Source organism: Bombus vosnesenskii, unplaced genomic scaffold (assembly GCF_011952255.1).
Source record: "Bombus vosnesenskii isolate JDL3184/JDL3185 unplaced genomic scaffold, Bvos_JDL3184-5_v1.1 scf7180000014857, whole genome shotgun sequence".
Lineage (NCBI taxonomy): Eukaryota > Metazoa > Arthropoda > Insecta > Hymenoptera > Apidae > Bombus > Bombus vosnesenskii.
Genome location: NW_022883688.1, coordinates 1 through 16,197, shown reverse-complemented (window position 1 = coordinate 16,197; position 16,197 = coordinate 1). Strand labels below are relative to the sequence as shown.

The 16,197-nt window shown below is 39.1% G+C and overlaps 1 protein-coding gene and 1 pseudogene across 1 annotated transcript; both read right to left on the bottom strand.

The window, feature by feature from the left end:
- Nucleotides 1-5: 5 nt before the first annotated feature.
- Nucleotides 6-8,569, bottom strand: LOC117240753 (annotated as a pseudogene).
- Nucleotides 8,570-11,778: 3,209 nt separating this feature from the next.
- LOC117240754 lies at nt 11,779-13,082 on the bottom strand. Its single transcript, XM_033506789.1, has 3 exons — nt 12,498-13,082; nt 11,935-12,151; nt 11,779-11,858 (listed from the first exon to the last, which is right to left on the bottom strand). Exons 1-3 carry the CDS (start codon nt 13,080-13,082, stop codon nt 11,779-11,781), a joined length of 882 nt encoding a protein of 293 aa, XP_033362680.1.
- Nucleotides 13,083-16,197: the final 3,115 nt, after the last annotated feature.

Below are 16,197 nucleotides of genomic sequence, written 5' to 3'. Positions count from 1 at the left end.
ATGTTCAGACAGAATCGCGACAATATTGACATTACTAATTTCGCGAGCACTGGGGAATAAATTAAAAAATACAAAATTAATCCTGGGTACACAATACTTGATTGTAAGTTTAATTAAAAATATAGTCCGATCGAAGCTTAATCAAAATCAAATTAAAATTTCACACAAACTTTAAACTTCTATAAATCTCCAAATTATAGAAAACCAACATATAGAAAATTATTCCTTCTAAAATGTGCACACCTCTTTCAATTTCGCCACTAAATTAATTCTCAATAATTCCTAAATTCTAGTTCCATCAAAATAATTATTTTCCAAGATTAATACCTTCGAAGTTGCCAAAATTCTTTTACATTCATCATCAACTTAATTTCAGATTTTTCTCAATAATACGTCATTATAATCGTTTTAATTTTACTTTAATAAACAGATCGATATATTTACTGGAATACAGCATAAGTTCAGCGATACTGAGTACACAGGTCATTGCCATCGTGAGAAATCCGCAGAGTCTACGACCCCATCGGTCGAGCAACAGGGCGAGTAATAACCCAGCTGGAAGTTCAGGCGATCGAGAACGACACGAACACCGAGCTCTGGATAAGTTTTAATGAATACACGTGACCGTCGAACGAGATCAGGGTGAAACACCTACAAGATTGTATCGGTTATTTATGAAGATTTTCTCGCAACATGAACTCGTATCTTATACTTGCCAGAATGCAACTAGAAGAATAGTGTTTCTCGCCAACCGTGGCGTTTTGAACAGATCGAGCAGCGTCGCTGATTCTTGAATTTTGTCCGGTGCCCCCATGTTACTCTGCAAGAATTTATTTCGAGAATAATTAACGAAAGATATAATACGAGTCGTGCCTTTAGCCCTTACACAGTTCAAAATTCATAACACACTGAAAAGAAATTTTATTTTCATTTTATTCGTCATTAATAGATAGCACGAACAGTGGCACTTTGCATTCTGTTTTATGGAATTAGTCGGCATGGCTTTTGATATCGAGATTTATTAATATAATGGGTGGTTGGTTGATTAAATACTTTTCTGATCCGAAATACAGTCGGGAACAAAACTAAGTGGATTAGTGGAGAAAATGTAAAAATTCATTTCAATCATTTGCTGAACTATCTGCATATTATTAGAAGGAAATATAATAAATAAAACTCAAGTATATGAGGCTGATACTAATTTGATTATACTTTCTTCACATCTATTTCCATTAACTATAGCAGCTTATTTTTATCCCCGATTGTACTTGTAAATTGTAAATATTTTATAATTTCTATATAAATTCCCAGATTTACTTCAAATTTTGTACGAGATCGATATAATACCACAATGGAATCGCGACAGTCAAGTTTCATTTCATATTTTATTTTTCATCACGTTTCATTTTTAAAATCTGTCTATGCATGTTAAAATACATTCGCGAGTCTGTGTGTTTTCGACGTGAATCAAATATATCTGTCAGCACAGATTCAAGTACTGTACCGTATGATTTCGCGTAAGCTTTCTAGAATTCTATTTGATCGAACTTACGACGAATATATCGCAAATACGCGAGTCTGGATTTCTGCGATTGATCCTAGCTATTCTCCGTAGTTTCTCAACAACCTTGTCCATCATCCCGTTGGAAACGTACCAGCTTGAACAGAGCAAATACGAGTGATATGGATCGATAAGTAAATTTGCATAAATCTCAAAGCGCAAGTTGAGAATTCGAATAATCGAACGATTAGGAGTTTACTTACCGGGCGTTCTCGGGAAGAATCCACGGTGTGATAGCGACAGATAACAGCGGTATGGCAGTAACGTAAGTAAAATATCTCCAGTTCGCGATATAATAGGCTATCCATGGTAAAATTGTACTGGCCACTGCGAAGTATACGCCAAAGGCGATATTCACGACCAACGTTCGTTTCGAAACAGCCATATATTCGAGCACTGCGGGATAAATTGATCGTCGATGACTCTCGGAATAACTGATTATTATATCAAGATACTTAACGACGATTATTCTTTATGTTGCAGTAATAGAACATGGAAGATTTATCGAGTGAAACCGGTTATTATTAATATGGAGCAATTGATGACGAGCCGAATGAACGATACCATCAACATAATTGTAGGATAATTGTAAGATTATAAATATAATTCCGATTTTAAATTAATCCGTTTACTCTGCAAACGTGAATGTTCCGAGTTTGAGCTGGTCCGTATAACAAAAAGCGCTACATAATGCACGTGTTTTGCTTCTAACGTATTTAAACGAATTACGTGTTGAAAATTTTGTGATAATTTTCATTTCGAACGAATATACAGAGTGGTTGGTAACTGGTGGTACAAGCGGAAAGGGGGTGATTCTACGCGAAAAAAGAAGTCGAAAATATAGAATAAAAATTTTTCGTTCGAGGCTTTGTTTTCGAGAAAATCGACTTTGAATTTTCGCTCGATACGCGTGCACTTTATCGCGTCTCGTTATAACGGATCTCACTGTAGATCGTTGTCTCGATGGAAGAATTAAACAAAAAATTTGTATTCTATATTTTCGACTTCTTTCCGCTTGTACCACCAGTTACCAACCACCTTGTATAACTCGATTTAAGAATATCAAGATATAACTATCCTCGACGACATGAAAATCGATGAAACGATCTTTAACAATAACAAAATCAATATATTCACCTCTGGTGGTGGCAAAAGCTCTTGAATCAAGAACTCGAACCGTATAGTTCAATCGAGTACAGCAACGTCAAAATTATCTTCGAGGAACAATTCATCAAAAATTTCTCACGCAACATCATCTTTCACGTAATAGAAACATTGACTTCATACTAACGTTATCTCTCGCGTGACTGAAACATTGGCTTATCGGTCGAACCTCTCGCACTTTCTACTTCGTAGAAGGCTTACCGATAATCAGAGGAATGTTGATACAGTTATCGAACGCCAGTCCAGCGAGAAACCTACAGACGGCGAATGACCAAAAACTATTTGCGCTGGCAGTGAAAATGGAGGCAAAAAGGGCGATACCATTGCAGAACATTAAAGCTGGGATACGACCCTTGTGATCGGCGATCCAACCGACTAGGAAACCACCGATGATGGATCCGCAGAAGAAGATGGCCTGCGCCGTTGGTACGAGGTATTCTCGGTCGCATACCCAATCTAGCTAATCACCAAGGTTAAGAGTTAGTCAGCGAAAAACCAGATTCATATTTTTCAGAATATAATTTTAATCCTGCTGCGGTCTTCGAATTTTTATATCTCGATTCTGCTCGCAGTTCGATGAATGAAAGAGTTCTTTATGCTCTGAAAAAAACGTTCGCGTAAAATCGGAACGAGGAATTATCCGTACTAACAATTATCGTCTTATACTTTCTTTAAACTTAAGAAATTTACTATAACAAGGTTAGAGTAGATTGGAAATGACTCAAAGAACGCAGCAGAAGTGTAAGAATTTCGAAGCATGCGATTCAGACAACGATGTGAATACTTCACCTCAGTTCCTATACTAGGATATGGAATCTGCGTAAAATTATACTCTCATTGAGTACATTTTATCGTTTTGTTTGTTTGGAAACCCGATGAGCTCAGGCTCTTATCGCTCTTCAACAGCTCTGTGAAGTTTACGTCCTTCCGTTGACATTGTTCGTAATAAGGATAAACGTTCGTCACTGGAATCGCTATCTTAATCCTAAACACCCCATACGATAGATGATTGATCATTTTAATTATTAAAATAAGAACCAAAGTCCAGACAGAGTAATCCAAAAATATCTTGTATCTTATCGTGGAATTTTTCTACAATATTTTCTAATAATTTTCGAAATGTTCGAAAATTCGAGAAATTCCAGAAATCGCGATATCTCGCATATTTTTCACAATATTTCAAAGTCACTTTCTACGAACAATCAAAAATATCGTTCAAAGTTTAAAGGAGCTTTCGTTGCTACGTATATCTCCTTTTCTTTCTTTCCTTCATTATACATACTTCCCTCTCTTCTTCGGTGAAATTCGAGTTTACTAATTCGTCTATCCTGCACCAGTGTTCCGTGGGAATAATCGTAATGAAAAATTGCGAGAAATACAGAAACGCGTACGTCGCGCCATAAGGTAGTAACGACAATAACAACAGCCATTGATATCCCCCGTAGTCACCGACATACGGCAGAACATCATCGAAACTTTCCAATCTTGGTCTCAATCGAGTCGCTTCAGTGGGCAATATAGAGTTACTCTTCTCGTCCTTCATTTCGCTGAAACAGAATCCATCCTTGATTTCCAGGCGTAGCAGTATAAAATTCGTATAACAAAGTTTTCAGTCTTCTAGTCTTTGAAATAAATGTCATTCGGCAGTTCCTTTGATGTTTCACATTCTGTAATTCCAATTACAATGCTCCTTTCCTCTCCCACAAACAGGAAATTATTTTCTGACAGAACGCAGGAACAATCTTACCCGTCATTCACGTTTTCCCCTTCCATAGTTCGAGCAGCAAAGTCTCAATTATGATTTTAGATTTTGAAAGACAACGGAGATGAAAGAGGAGACCCGATATGCTGATCGAAAGACGTTCGGAAATGAACTGAAAGAACGAGCGAAGTCCGGCAACTGTTCGCTTTGTTTTCGATTCGGTTAAACGTTAAATTAAGTGTAAGTGTATGCTCGAGTGCCGGCCAATTACTGTGCCGGGAGTCAAGTGAATCGTGACACGCGACTCGTTCAAATTGAATTGCATACGAACCACGCTCGCGGGATCATCTTTAAAAAGGGCTGATTCGGTATACGCGGCGATGTCAACGTGATATCTACATGTCTGAGGAAAGTTTCGACGAAAGAAATAGCCTCGAATGCTGGTTAATGGTGTTCGAGTTATCGTTTGGATATCGATATTATAGATTTGCAAATGAGATAGAAGAACCGAAGGAAAGTTTGTTGACTCTGTCATATTTAATTAAATGCAGGAGAAAAATTGAATGGAATAATTTTCTGATTAATATTGTTTGTTTATTACTCGTAATCCTCTTACCCGGCGACTTAAGGGTGACTTCCGGTTACAGTGCTTAACTAAACTAAGTTTTCGATCAATATATTGAACTCTATTGGAAAATAACCGAGAAAACTTTAAGCCATCGAAGGCTAAGAATAAATGAAATAATTGAAGGTTGTTTCGATCATTCGCGGAGAGACGCGATCGCGAGATATCACGTCAACGAGAGTTGTAAGTTCTCGTTACGATTGAACAATCGACGCCACGAACTGATCGATTCCCTTATTTCGATTATGATAATAAGGGTAGTTCAATGAAATCTCACAGAATCAACACAACTAAATTAATGTTTATTGCACAACTTATTAACTAGAAAATCTAAATGGAATAACAAAAAGAAATGTGACTATGGAATGCGCGATACAAAATATGTGTAGACTGTTTGGCTTCTCGAAACGTTCTGATTCTTTCTGGAAGGCGACCCCCACTACCTTCGGATCACGCCACCTTCTTTTACGCCAGATCAAATAACGGCCACGAATCGACGTTTCTGGAGGTCGCTCTGCTTAATGAACCATGCGCTTGCCACTACAATGTTTATTTTGCCGGGCAGCCGCGACGATCCGTCTGCGACATTATAGTGCCGCGACCGACAGTGAAGAATATGATCTATGGCAAGCCGCATGGCGTAACAAAGGTTTTTCAAACCTGTTTTAACACTAATATCAGGGATATAAGAAGATGGTACTTCTGATGTATCAACGCAATTATTTGATTATTTACCATTCGTTAAAACAGACGGTCTTAGGGACTGAGGTGGTTAATTAGATATTGAAAAATTAAAAGAACGATTTTCAAGTTAAAAGTAAAATAATATATCGATCTTTCGCAAAATTTTTATATCAAATTGTTCATTTTCGTATCAGATAGAGCAAAAGGTTAAACTGATATGTTTACTTGAAAATGGATTCAGGGAAATTAATCATTTGCCAATTAAATTTAAGCGAATACGTGAAACAATATTATCATATGGAATAAACACGGAAACGAAATAGCTGACAGAAGAACCATCGATTTCGAGACATCGATTAGAATGACTAATGTCATTGTCAGGAGCGAGAAAGTAGTCGAGTGCTCGAAATAACTGACCTGTTTGGAAAATACGACAACGAGAAACGTTCGTGTCTACGAGCCATCGTGTCTACATAATAAATACTTGCGTGTGTACGTCTACACAAATGGCGGCATTTTTAAAATCAAAAATAGAGTATATTACCCTTGATCGTCCAAACGAAACAATTGCTTATAATTACAAGACATTTGATACAGGACTTTGAGAAATCAATATGCTACAATTTGTTGGAAACATTTAGCTTGCACATAAATCACATATGAGCCAAACTCACGCGACTGATAACGTTACATTGCACTGAAACTGAGGACTCGATCGATTCTCAAAATTTCAAATACAATCTTTTAAATTAATTTTCACTCATTATCAAGAATCCAATCAAAATTTCTTTTTCCTAATTTATTAGTAACATTCTTAGGTAGAATTAATAATTATCGCTTCTCTTTTATAAACGATTATCAAAGCGAAAAATTAAATTCAGTCTATAGAAGAAAATGAATACAGAAGTTGAAACCCTTATCTGTCACCAAACGATTCTTCTATGTCTAATTAACGATAGTCTCACGACGTCAAAGTGAAACTCCAAACTGATCGTTTCTCGTTGCTCTTTGTTCAAAATATCGATCACGATTAATCAGGCACTACCAACCACATCCACTAATATCACTGTCAGATTGATTAACAGCAAGTTATGAAATTAGTAATTAAGGGCACCCTCGATCAAACCATTTTTCTCTCTCAACGTCACACTAAATCATGTCAAATGTATCTTTCCGTTCCAAATGTCGTCGACTAACTTCCAACGAACAAAATGTCTCAATACACTAAGTTCGATACCTTCGTGTTCTTTGTGGAGATAACCGAAGAATTTTTCCGTTATTGTAGCATTTTCGTTGCTGCTTCTTAATTTAAAAGTAAAGAAATAAAATTAGTTTGAAAAGCAATTAAAGTAATTTACGTGGGTTTCTTTGAAGACGGCGGAAAATCGATGATAAAACGAAATAGAAATAGAAATAAAATAAAATAAAATCTGCGATTAAACGAATAATTAATACATGTTATTTTGAAAAGGAAATTGGCGATAAAATAGGCGAAAAAAAGTTTCTATTAAAAAGGTTATACGAATAATCAACGCAGTTTGCTTCGAAGCAAAATTAGAATTGGCAATCGAGCGAATGATTGACGATTTATTTGGAAAAGTTAGCGGAATCAATGACTAAACAAGCGAGATTTCGTTAAACACACGATTTCCTTCGTAAAGAAAGAAAAAGTAGATTTGTTGATTACACGAATAATCGCTGCAGTTTATCTCAAAGAAGAAATAGCGCGGATGGTCAAACAGGCGAGAAACAAGGTTTCTCCGGGAAAAGAAAATAAAATAGCTGATCGAGTAAATAGTAAATACAATTTACCTTGAGAAAGAAGCAGCCTCGAGCGATCAACACTGTTTCCCTCGAAGAAACGCTAAAATTAATGGTCAAACAATCAAAGTAAGTAATTTTTCTCGAGGATAAAGTAGGATCAGTAGTTAAATCAACAAGATTGGTACAGCTTCCCTTCAAAAGACACTATGATCAATATTTATACAGGCAGTCACGGAATCTCCCTTTCGACTGATCCAATCATTGAGTGAAACGATTGTATTCGATGAAATTTTCCTCGAAGATGAAGCAGAGTCGCAGATCCTTACGTAAACGACCGATCAAGTTTCCATGGCAATAAACCTAAATTCCCTGGCTAATTGAAAATATAAAGGAGACACGACCACATTTCCATTTAAAGAAATGCAATTGTTAGTTAAACAACGATAGGATTTTCTTATTCGAAAAGAGAGGAGAAAAATGTCCGATGTTCACGAAGTCTTGTACAAATATGAAGGGGAAACCGGCTCGCGTATCGCTGATATAGAAGCTTGCTTAGCGAAGACGAACACGATACTCGGTGACACGTGTTTGCCAATAAAAAAGGAGAGAATCGAAGAGAAACGGAACCAAAGGAAGAAACGTTGATTGACAGTGGAACCGGCGAAACTAGAAATAGTTTGAAAAACACGATTTTCCGAACACAACTGAAGAAATTACACCATATAACATTGAATGTGATGGATGTAATATGGCACATCAATTATCGAACAAAAAGTTTCATAAAATTCAAATTAAAAGAAATATGGGATCGCGAAACACACAACGGGTGTGCATAAGTTATGTACGTAACTTCCAACTTACACACATGCAATAGGTTTAACCGTTACTGGCGTTGATAATAACAGAAGCACAGTCATGGATCCGTTACCATGTCTAGCGTTGTTTCAACGAGTTTCATTCCCACTTGATTTAGTGTCGCTCCTAACCGCTGGTTCACGCAACAGAGAAGGATAAAATGAACCACGACAGATATACAATTACATACTTACGTACTATATGGTTCAAAGTCTATAAATAATATTGTAGACGGTATAATTAGAGGCCTTCTGTACTATTTCCGCACGCAGTAACGTCCTAAACGTATACACGGAAAACTTTAAATCGTAGCACAATTGAAGCCAGAAGAAATTTTAAAGTGAGCTAAAAAATGAAAAACAAGCCGAAGATTCAAGAATAACAGAATTACACTGGAAACTCTATTTGGTGGGGGGAGGGAGGGGGTTGCGTTTGAAAATCGATCGCGTATTACGCGGTAGGTAGTAGTTGACTGATATGATTGGAGTAATAAATGTCATTACGGATTATTTGATATCACTGTAACTTTTTGAATAAAATTCAATGTCAAGATTTATTCATTATCGATACTTATCTTGTTTACAGTAGATTGCAGAATCGAGATATTCTGTTCGTAATTTTTTATGAAAATGTTCTTCGCTTTGATGAAGAATTTTTATTTTTAAAATGATATAAATGTGATATCTCGACGATATAAACGATGCTTTTCTTTATCTGTATATAAACTAAGCAACTTCTAGTTTTATAGATTTTTACACAAAGTTCGTCAAAATCATACGTAAGAAATATTTTCTTTAGATCTTGTACCGATTTACTGAATTACATATAGTAAATCATGCTAATATTTAATAACTAAATATAACTAGATATAAGTAATTATATTAAATAACAAACGGGATCACAATATTGTTTATGGGTACAGAGACCTTAGAAAAATTATGATCGTAGTCACGTAATTACATTGGTTCCTCAAGAATCCTGTCTACCTTGATAGATCATTAAGCAACGTGACTGGAATCGCATTGCGTCGTCGAAGGAAAATTTTTTATCTTTACTTTGTTGTATGAAAATGCTTTCACTGACTGTGTAGAGGTCGGACTGAGGGAAATCTGTGTTCGCTTCTGGTTTCCATAACAGTAGAACGATGGATCTTGAATAATAGATACATTTCTGTTATGTATTATAAACACGTAACTAAAGAGAATTCCATAATATTACCCAAAAACAGTTCATTCAATTTTAATTTCTGACTAGAAGAGACGAGAAATTTGCTAATGGAAAATTTTCATTTTTAAAATGCTTTACATTTATTAATACTCTTTTTTCGAAAACGATACTTATCGTACCATCTAATACTCGAAGATCAAAGCCTATCACAGTTTTCTGTTCCATCTTTTTTAAATGCTTAAAATATTAAACCTAAATTTAATATTTTTTATCATTTTATTAACACGAAATCTGTTATTAATTATTTCCTGTAATATTGTACAAATATTTCAGTCTTCATTTTGCCATACTAATACATAATGATCGTGATCTATCTTGATCATCTATCTTTTCCAAACTGATAATGTATTCCTTCATGGAATTTACCAGTTTCACTTCCTTATTGTTCATTTATCACCTAGTATCGGTAACAGATTATGTTATACGTGTTTCGTCGGCAAAACAAACAGAACTAAAGGATCTAAGAATCGCTCAGTAAGTAACAATGCGATTATGGCTGATTTCAGACAATCTGCGGCATTAAATTTTCTCACGTTATCTCGTAACGATCGTGATTTTCCTTCTGATCCTTCAGATTAAACGTCCTTGAACATCGTTAACTAAATCATGAATTTATAACGAACCCCATTTTTCATTATTTTTTAACAAGATTCCAGAAGATATGAAAAGTAGACAAAACGGAGAGTTTATCTGAACATAATATTTATCGAATAAATCGAAATTTTATTACACGTATTTAAATATTTAAATAATCTATCATTCGAGTGTGTAATTTGTAATTATAAAATTTTATAATTCGTAAACTCGTAGAAGGCAATTAAAAACTCATGAATACACAAGTGTGTGTCACTTCATGTATGTACTTGTTGTATCGGGTATTTATGACATTCAAATAATAATATTGTTACGACCGTTCGCGGAGAGACGCGGTCGCGAGGAAAACGCGTCAGCGAGGGGCGTAACTTCTCGCTACGATTCGGTGAATCGACGCCGCGAAGTAGTCGTTCCCCTGTTTCGTTTAGGATAACAGAGGTAGTTGATTGAATATGACACAGTAGTAAGTTATATTTCACCGTTTATTCCACAACTTATAACGAGGATAGTTACACTGGTGCGTATGTACGAGATGAGTGAGTGACTGAGTGATCTGCGGGTGTGTATACCCGCTCGAAGGATGTTGACCGTTCGAAGGATGCAAAAACAGTACTCTTGGAAGACGATGCTGTCTCGGAGGAGAGCTAAGGATGAGTGTGTCTAGCGCACGGGACCATCGGATTGGTTGGTGCCGATGTTATTTAGGAGAGTGAGGAAATAGGCTTCGTTTTTAATTGGTTAAACGAAGGGCCTTAACCGCCCTTGAGAGAAAGTGGTTAGTGGGAGGAAAGTTGCAACGTACGTGACAAAAACTGACTTTCCCTTGTTAAGCCGTGGTAGACAATAGTCTCTAGAAGTTCTTCCGGACCAGATGTTTGTTTCGTTTGGAGGACCTTTTCTAGGAAATCTATGTGATTTATGGAAGGTCCTTGAAATCATGGAAGATGCGCTGGGAGTATCCGAAGACATCTGGTTGCCATATTGCCAGCGGTGTGTGGCCTCGGCTAGGTAGTGTTACGCGACGTAACATACTCCCCCCGTTGAGAGGGTACCGATCAAAAGTTCTGTAAAGGTAGAGTTAATTGGAGCTGCCGCCCAACTCCATGTTGATTGTTGATGACCCGTATTCTGTTGGATGAGCTTGGCTTGATGGTAGGACGAGCTGCGTGGCACCTCGATCCAAGGTGCTCCTTGCGGTGTGAACCACAGCCGTCCGGATGATGCTGTCGTCCTCAGGGTGAACCTGGCGATGCGGCTGAAGGCCCGTTGCCTGGATGGCATGTTGTCTCCCTTGTAGTCTAGATCGCCGCCTTCCTCGTCGATGCCGAGCGATTTCCAGGTGAAATTCACGACCCAAGAAGTGTCGTGAATCTTGCTTCTGGAAGTGTCGTTAAACACCTCGGCCCAGGAAGTATCGTCGAAGGGAACGTCGGTGGGGCTTGGTGAAGATTCATCAAGCGCGGTGCGGCGGTTTGAGGTTGATTGGGAGGCTGGACTCCCCCCGATGACCCGCTCGAATCGCATTCTCTTAGGGATGACCCTCGGTGGAGAATGACCGTTGGATGTCGTGACCGCGACTTGCCGTGTGCACGGTAGCGTTCCTTATGATTCCCTCAGCTCCTGAAGTGGTGTTTGGTCGGGTGGATACTCTGCCAACTGGATGCCGGCATGGTAAGGCTGTCCTGAAATCACGCTCCCGTAAATTCGTTAGTGCGTCACTTATTGGGAAGTGACCGGGAATGAGGATAGGGAGATCACTCGGATTGGGTGATACGGGATGGCGAATTTGAAGGGTTGAGAATCTATTGTATCTGCCGGCCGTTGAGAAAACTTGTGCCCCTCTTCTTGGGTTCGTCGGACTGCCATGGGGTCCGAATTTCCAGCAACTCCCTGTTAGCCTTGACGGAGTTGGTGCCGTTGTCTGTGATGATTTTCGCGCAGTATCCTCGCCGGGAGCTGAATCGGCGTGGAGCGGCTAGAAATGCGCAGGTTGTTATTTAATTCTTCCTCGTCTTCGATTGGTGTTTGGGCGATGAGCTTCGGTCGGTGCCTTTGTTCCACGATGCTTGAGATTCATGTGGAGGATGAGATTTTCGGTCTTTTGGAGTCGACTGGGTAGATCTCCGCGAAAATTCGGTTGTGCGTCTCGATCGATGTGTAAAGCGCTGTTGCGATGATCCAGGTGGAGATCGTCCATTAGAGAATCGGTTGTGCGGCGAACGACCGCCCGACGATCGATCTCCAGACGACCGACCGCTCGTTGACCGACCGCTGGAATACCGATCGCTTGAATACCGATCGCTTGAAACCCGTGGACTGACCTGAGTGAGCGCTCGGTGTAAATATGTGTGATGGCGTTGCCCGCACATATGACATGAACCGGATGTGCATTGGGTGAGTGAATGCCCTTTGCCTAAGCAATTTATACAGAGCGATGCCCGTTTTACAACTTCGAGGCGTTTTGTAGCCGATTTGGCCTTAAAAACCTTGCAATATCTGAGTTCGTGAGATCCCTTGCAGGTCGGACACATCCACATCCAATCTGTAATGTGTGTTCGTTCATGCCGTACGTTTTGTCGGTGACGAGTGTGTTGGTGGGTATCCCCCTTTCTCATTGGTGTTGGAGCGTTCGTTTGATCGCCGTTTGTCCTTGTTTGCAAGAAGTCTATTAAGTGCTTGTATGACGGTAATTTCTTGTCGGGTAAGGTGCGTTGCCATTTGCGAATGATGGCTGGGGGTAGCTTCCATGTGAGTAATTTGAGAAGAACGGTGTCGGATGTGATTGGGTCACCGAGGTTCTCTAACGCTTGGATATTTATCTTGACCGTCTCGAGAAAGTCGTCTATGGCTTCGGGTGTCTCCTTAACTATTTTCGGATAGTCGAAAAGCAAGTCTAAGTGGCGCATGCAGATTTGACGGTGGCAGTCGAATTTTTCCTTAAGTACGTCAACGGCGATTGCATAGTTTGACTCGGTGATGGCTACGATTGTATACTTCGCGCGGCCCTCCCAGTCAAGGCTGATCGGAGGTGATAGAATTTTTGGACTGATGTTAGTTGTTCGTTTTGATCTATCGTTGACGAGAAGGAATCGTAAAATGCCTGCCAATTCTCGAGCGTGCCATCAAAGGTGGGTATTCGAATCTCCGGTAGTTTGAGCGAAGCAGACTCGCGACCGGCAGCTGATTCGCCGTTTGTCGATTGTGACGTCGTAGTTAGTCGTAGGTTGCTCAGTTGAGTAGTTAATCGGAGTTCTAGTCTCTCGTACTCGTCGGCTATTTCAAAGCCGCGCGCGGACTCCTCCTCGTCGATGCTTACAATTTCATTTTGAATGGCGCGGAGCTCCGTTTCGTATGTGTCCAGACGAGTTTTGATTTGAATTAGCTCGTTCTCTCGCGGACAGCCGGATTGTTCGATTTCATCCAGTTTTTTCGATAAGCGTGTAAAGTGGCCGATGCAATAACTCCGGCGTCGACGCAAGGCGGTAAGTTCGTTACCGGTGGCCATTATTTGTTAGATAATTGAGAGTGGATGGTTATAACTTACTTCTGTTGAAGATTGTCCAGTTGCGGCAGGAGGTTGCGTGGTTGCGTTTTAACCACCGAATTATACCTCTTCAAGGGTGACGATCCTTGACGTTAGTGACCTCGCTGGGGGGGTAACGCTCCCGCTGCTGGTTATGTTGGATTCACGTGGCACTGTATGATAGTGGGTGTCACTGGTATGCGCTTTTCACTTGACGCGTGATGCGGCTTTGAGGATCGAATGATTCGACCGGTTACGTGTCCACACTTATCACTTGTCACTGAATCCGGCTCGAAGGACCAAATGTTTCGACCGGATGGGTGACAAAACTATCCACTGCCACTGATTATCCGGCTCGAAGGACCAAATGCTTCGACCGGATGGGGACAAAACTGTCCACGGCCACTGATGATCCGGCTCGAAGGACCAAATGTTACGACCGTTCGCGGAGAGACGCGGTCGCGAGGAAAACGCGTCAGCGAGGGGCGTAACTTCTCGCTACGATTCGGTGAATCGACGCCGCGAAGTAGTCGTTCCCCTGTTTCGGTTAAGATAACAGAGGTGGTTAAATGAATATGACACAGCAGAGTAAGTTATATTTCACCGTTTATTCCAACAACTTATAACGAAGACAGTTACGCTGGTGCGTATGTACGAGATGAATGAGTGACTGATCTGCGGGTGTGTATACCCGGTGGAAGGATGTTGATCGTTCGAAGGATGCAAAAACAGTACTCTTGGAAGACGATGCTGTCTCGGAGGAGAGCTAAGGATGAGTGTGTCTAGCGCACGGGACCATCGGATTGGTTGGTGCCGATGTTATTTAGGAGAGTGAGGAAATAGGCTTCGTTTTTAATTGGTTAAACGAAGGGCCTTAACCGCCCTCGAGAGAAAGTGGTTAGTAGGAGGAAAGTTGCAGCGTACGTGACAAAAACTGGCTTTCCCTTGTTAAGCCGTGGTAGACAATAGTCGCTAGAAGTTCTTCCGGACCAGATGTTTGTTTCGTTTGGAGGACCTTTTCTAGGAAATCTATGTGATTTATGGAAGGTCCTTGAAATCATGGAAGATGCGCTGGGAGTATCCGAACTATCTGATTTCACGCTGCCCGCGGTGTGGCCTCAGCTGGAATGTACCGCGACGTAACAATTGGTATTACACTTGAGGTTTGGAATAGCGCAGGAATGACCTATTTCTTTCTACTTAATTTTGTATTAAAAAAATAACATTTGGAAAAAATTAATACTTTGTATAATGAAGATAAAATACCAAACGTTTGTTCGAGGATTAAATTCTTTTGTTTAGTATTTCTTAGAAGAGATGTTTTATGGTTGAGTTTATATAGAATCATGGTATTACAAGAGTGTACAAGTTTCTGCGTAAATTTGAAGATTAAAGCAGTGCAGGGCTTATCGGTTTCCAGTATTTTTTCTTCCAATTTACTGTGGTATCCGGTTTACTTAAAGGCCAAGATAGTATACTGATTCAATATTTTACAAGGGAAGGAGAAGGTCTTGAATGGATGTGTACTTCGAACTGAAACTAATACAAACTTTTCAGAATTGCGATATATTTCTTTCGAATTTTTACAGTTTCCAATCTTTAGCGAAATCAAAATTTTACCAAAGAATATTATCCCCAAATTAGATAAATGAAAATCGAAGCAAACCGAGGTCGTAATAACTAAATAAGATATATACTGTCGCTCGTTAAAGACATCATCTGCCTTCAAAAGCGGTAAATTTTCATCGAATAATCAATTTGAAACGATTTCGCGTTACGTTTCACATTTATCAACAGTAAATTCATCAACGTTAATAAACTGCATGACACTTGATGACAAAAATACAATATCTGAATCGATTATTGTTAGACAATTTGAAGATGCAATATTACACACAAAATTGCACATAATTTGAAGAAATACATAAAATAATATCCAAAGTGTAGTGTTTTCTATAATGTATATTTGGCAAGTAAAACAATTTTCTATAGAGGCTTTAGTAACTACTTCTTCGATTATATTCTCAAAGATATGCATCTACATAAAAATCCGCAGTCTCCTTGTAATAAATGCGATAACGTGTCAAAGTTAATTAACTTATAATAACTGTGGTCACTTTTTATCGGAGTTCTAATTTTTTGTCGTAAGCATTATTAAATATCGAACGTGGTCGAGGTTTCATTTAAAAATTACTTGCCAAAGCATCTGATCGAACACGTGACAAGGATATCTTTGAGCATTTCTTTTATTCACGAAGATCGCAATAAAACGATCAAGATCTGATGTGGGAATATAGCAGATTAAATTTCTTGTTTCAGCGGAACCAACTTTTTCAGTGCAATGCAAACAAACCGGAATATTCGCGGAACGTTGAAAGAAAATCAATATAGGATACTAGCTGGTATCGGAAGTTCATATGTATTAGCAATAACTACTGAAAGTTATCCGCGATACTAGTTTCCTGTTCATCTTCTCCGGTAATTGATATAGGAAGTAA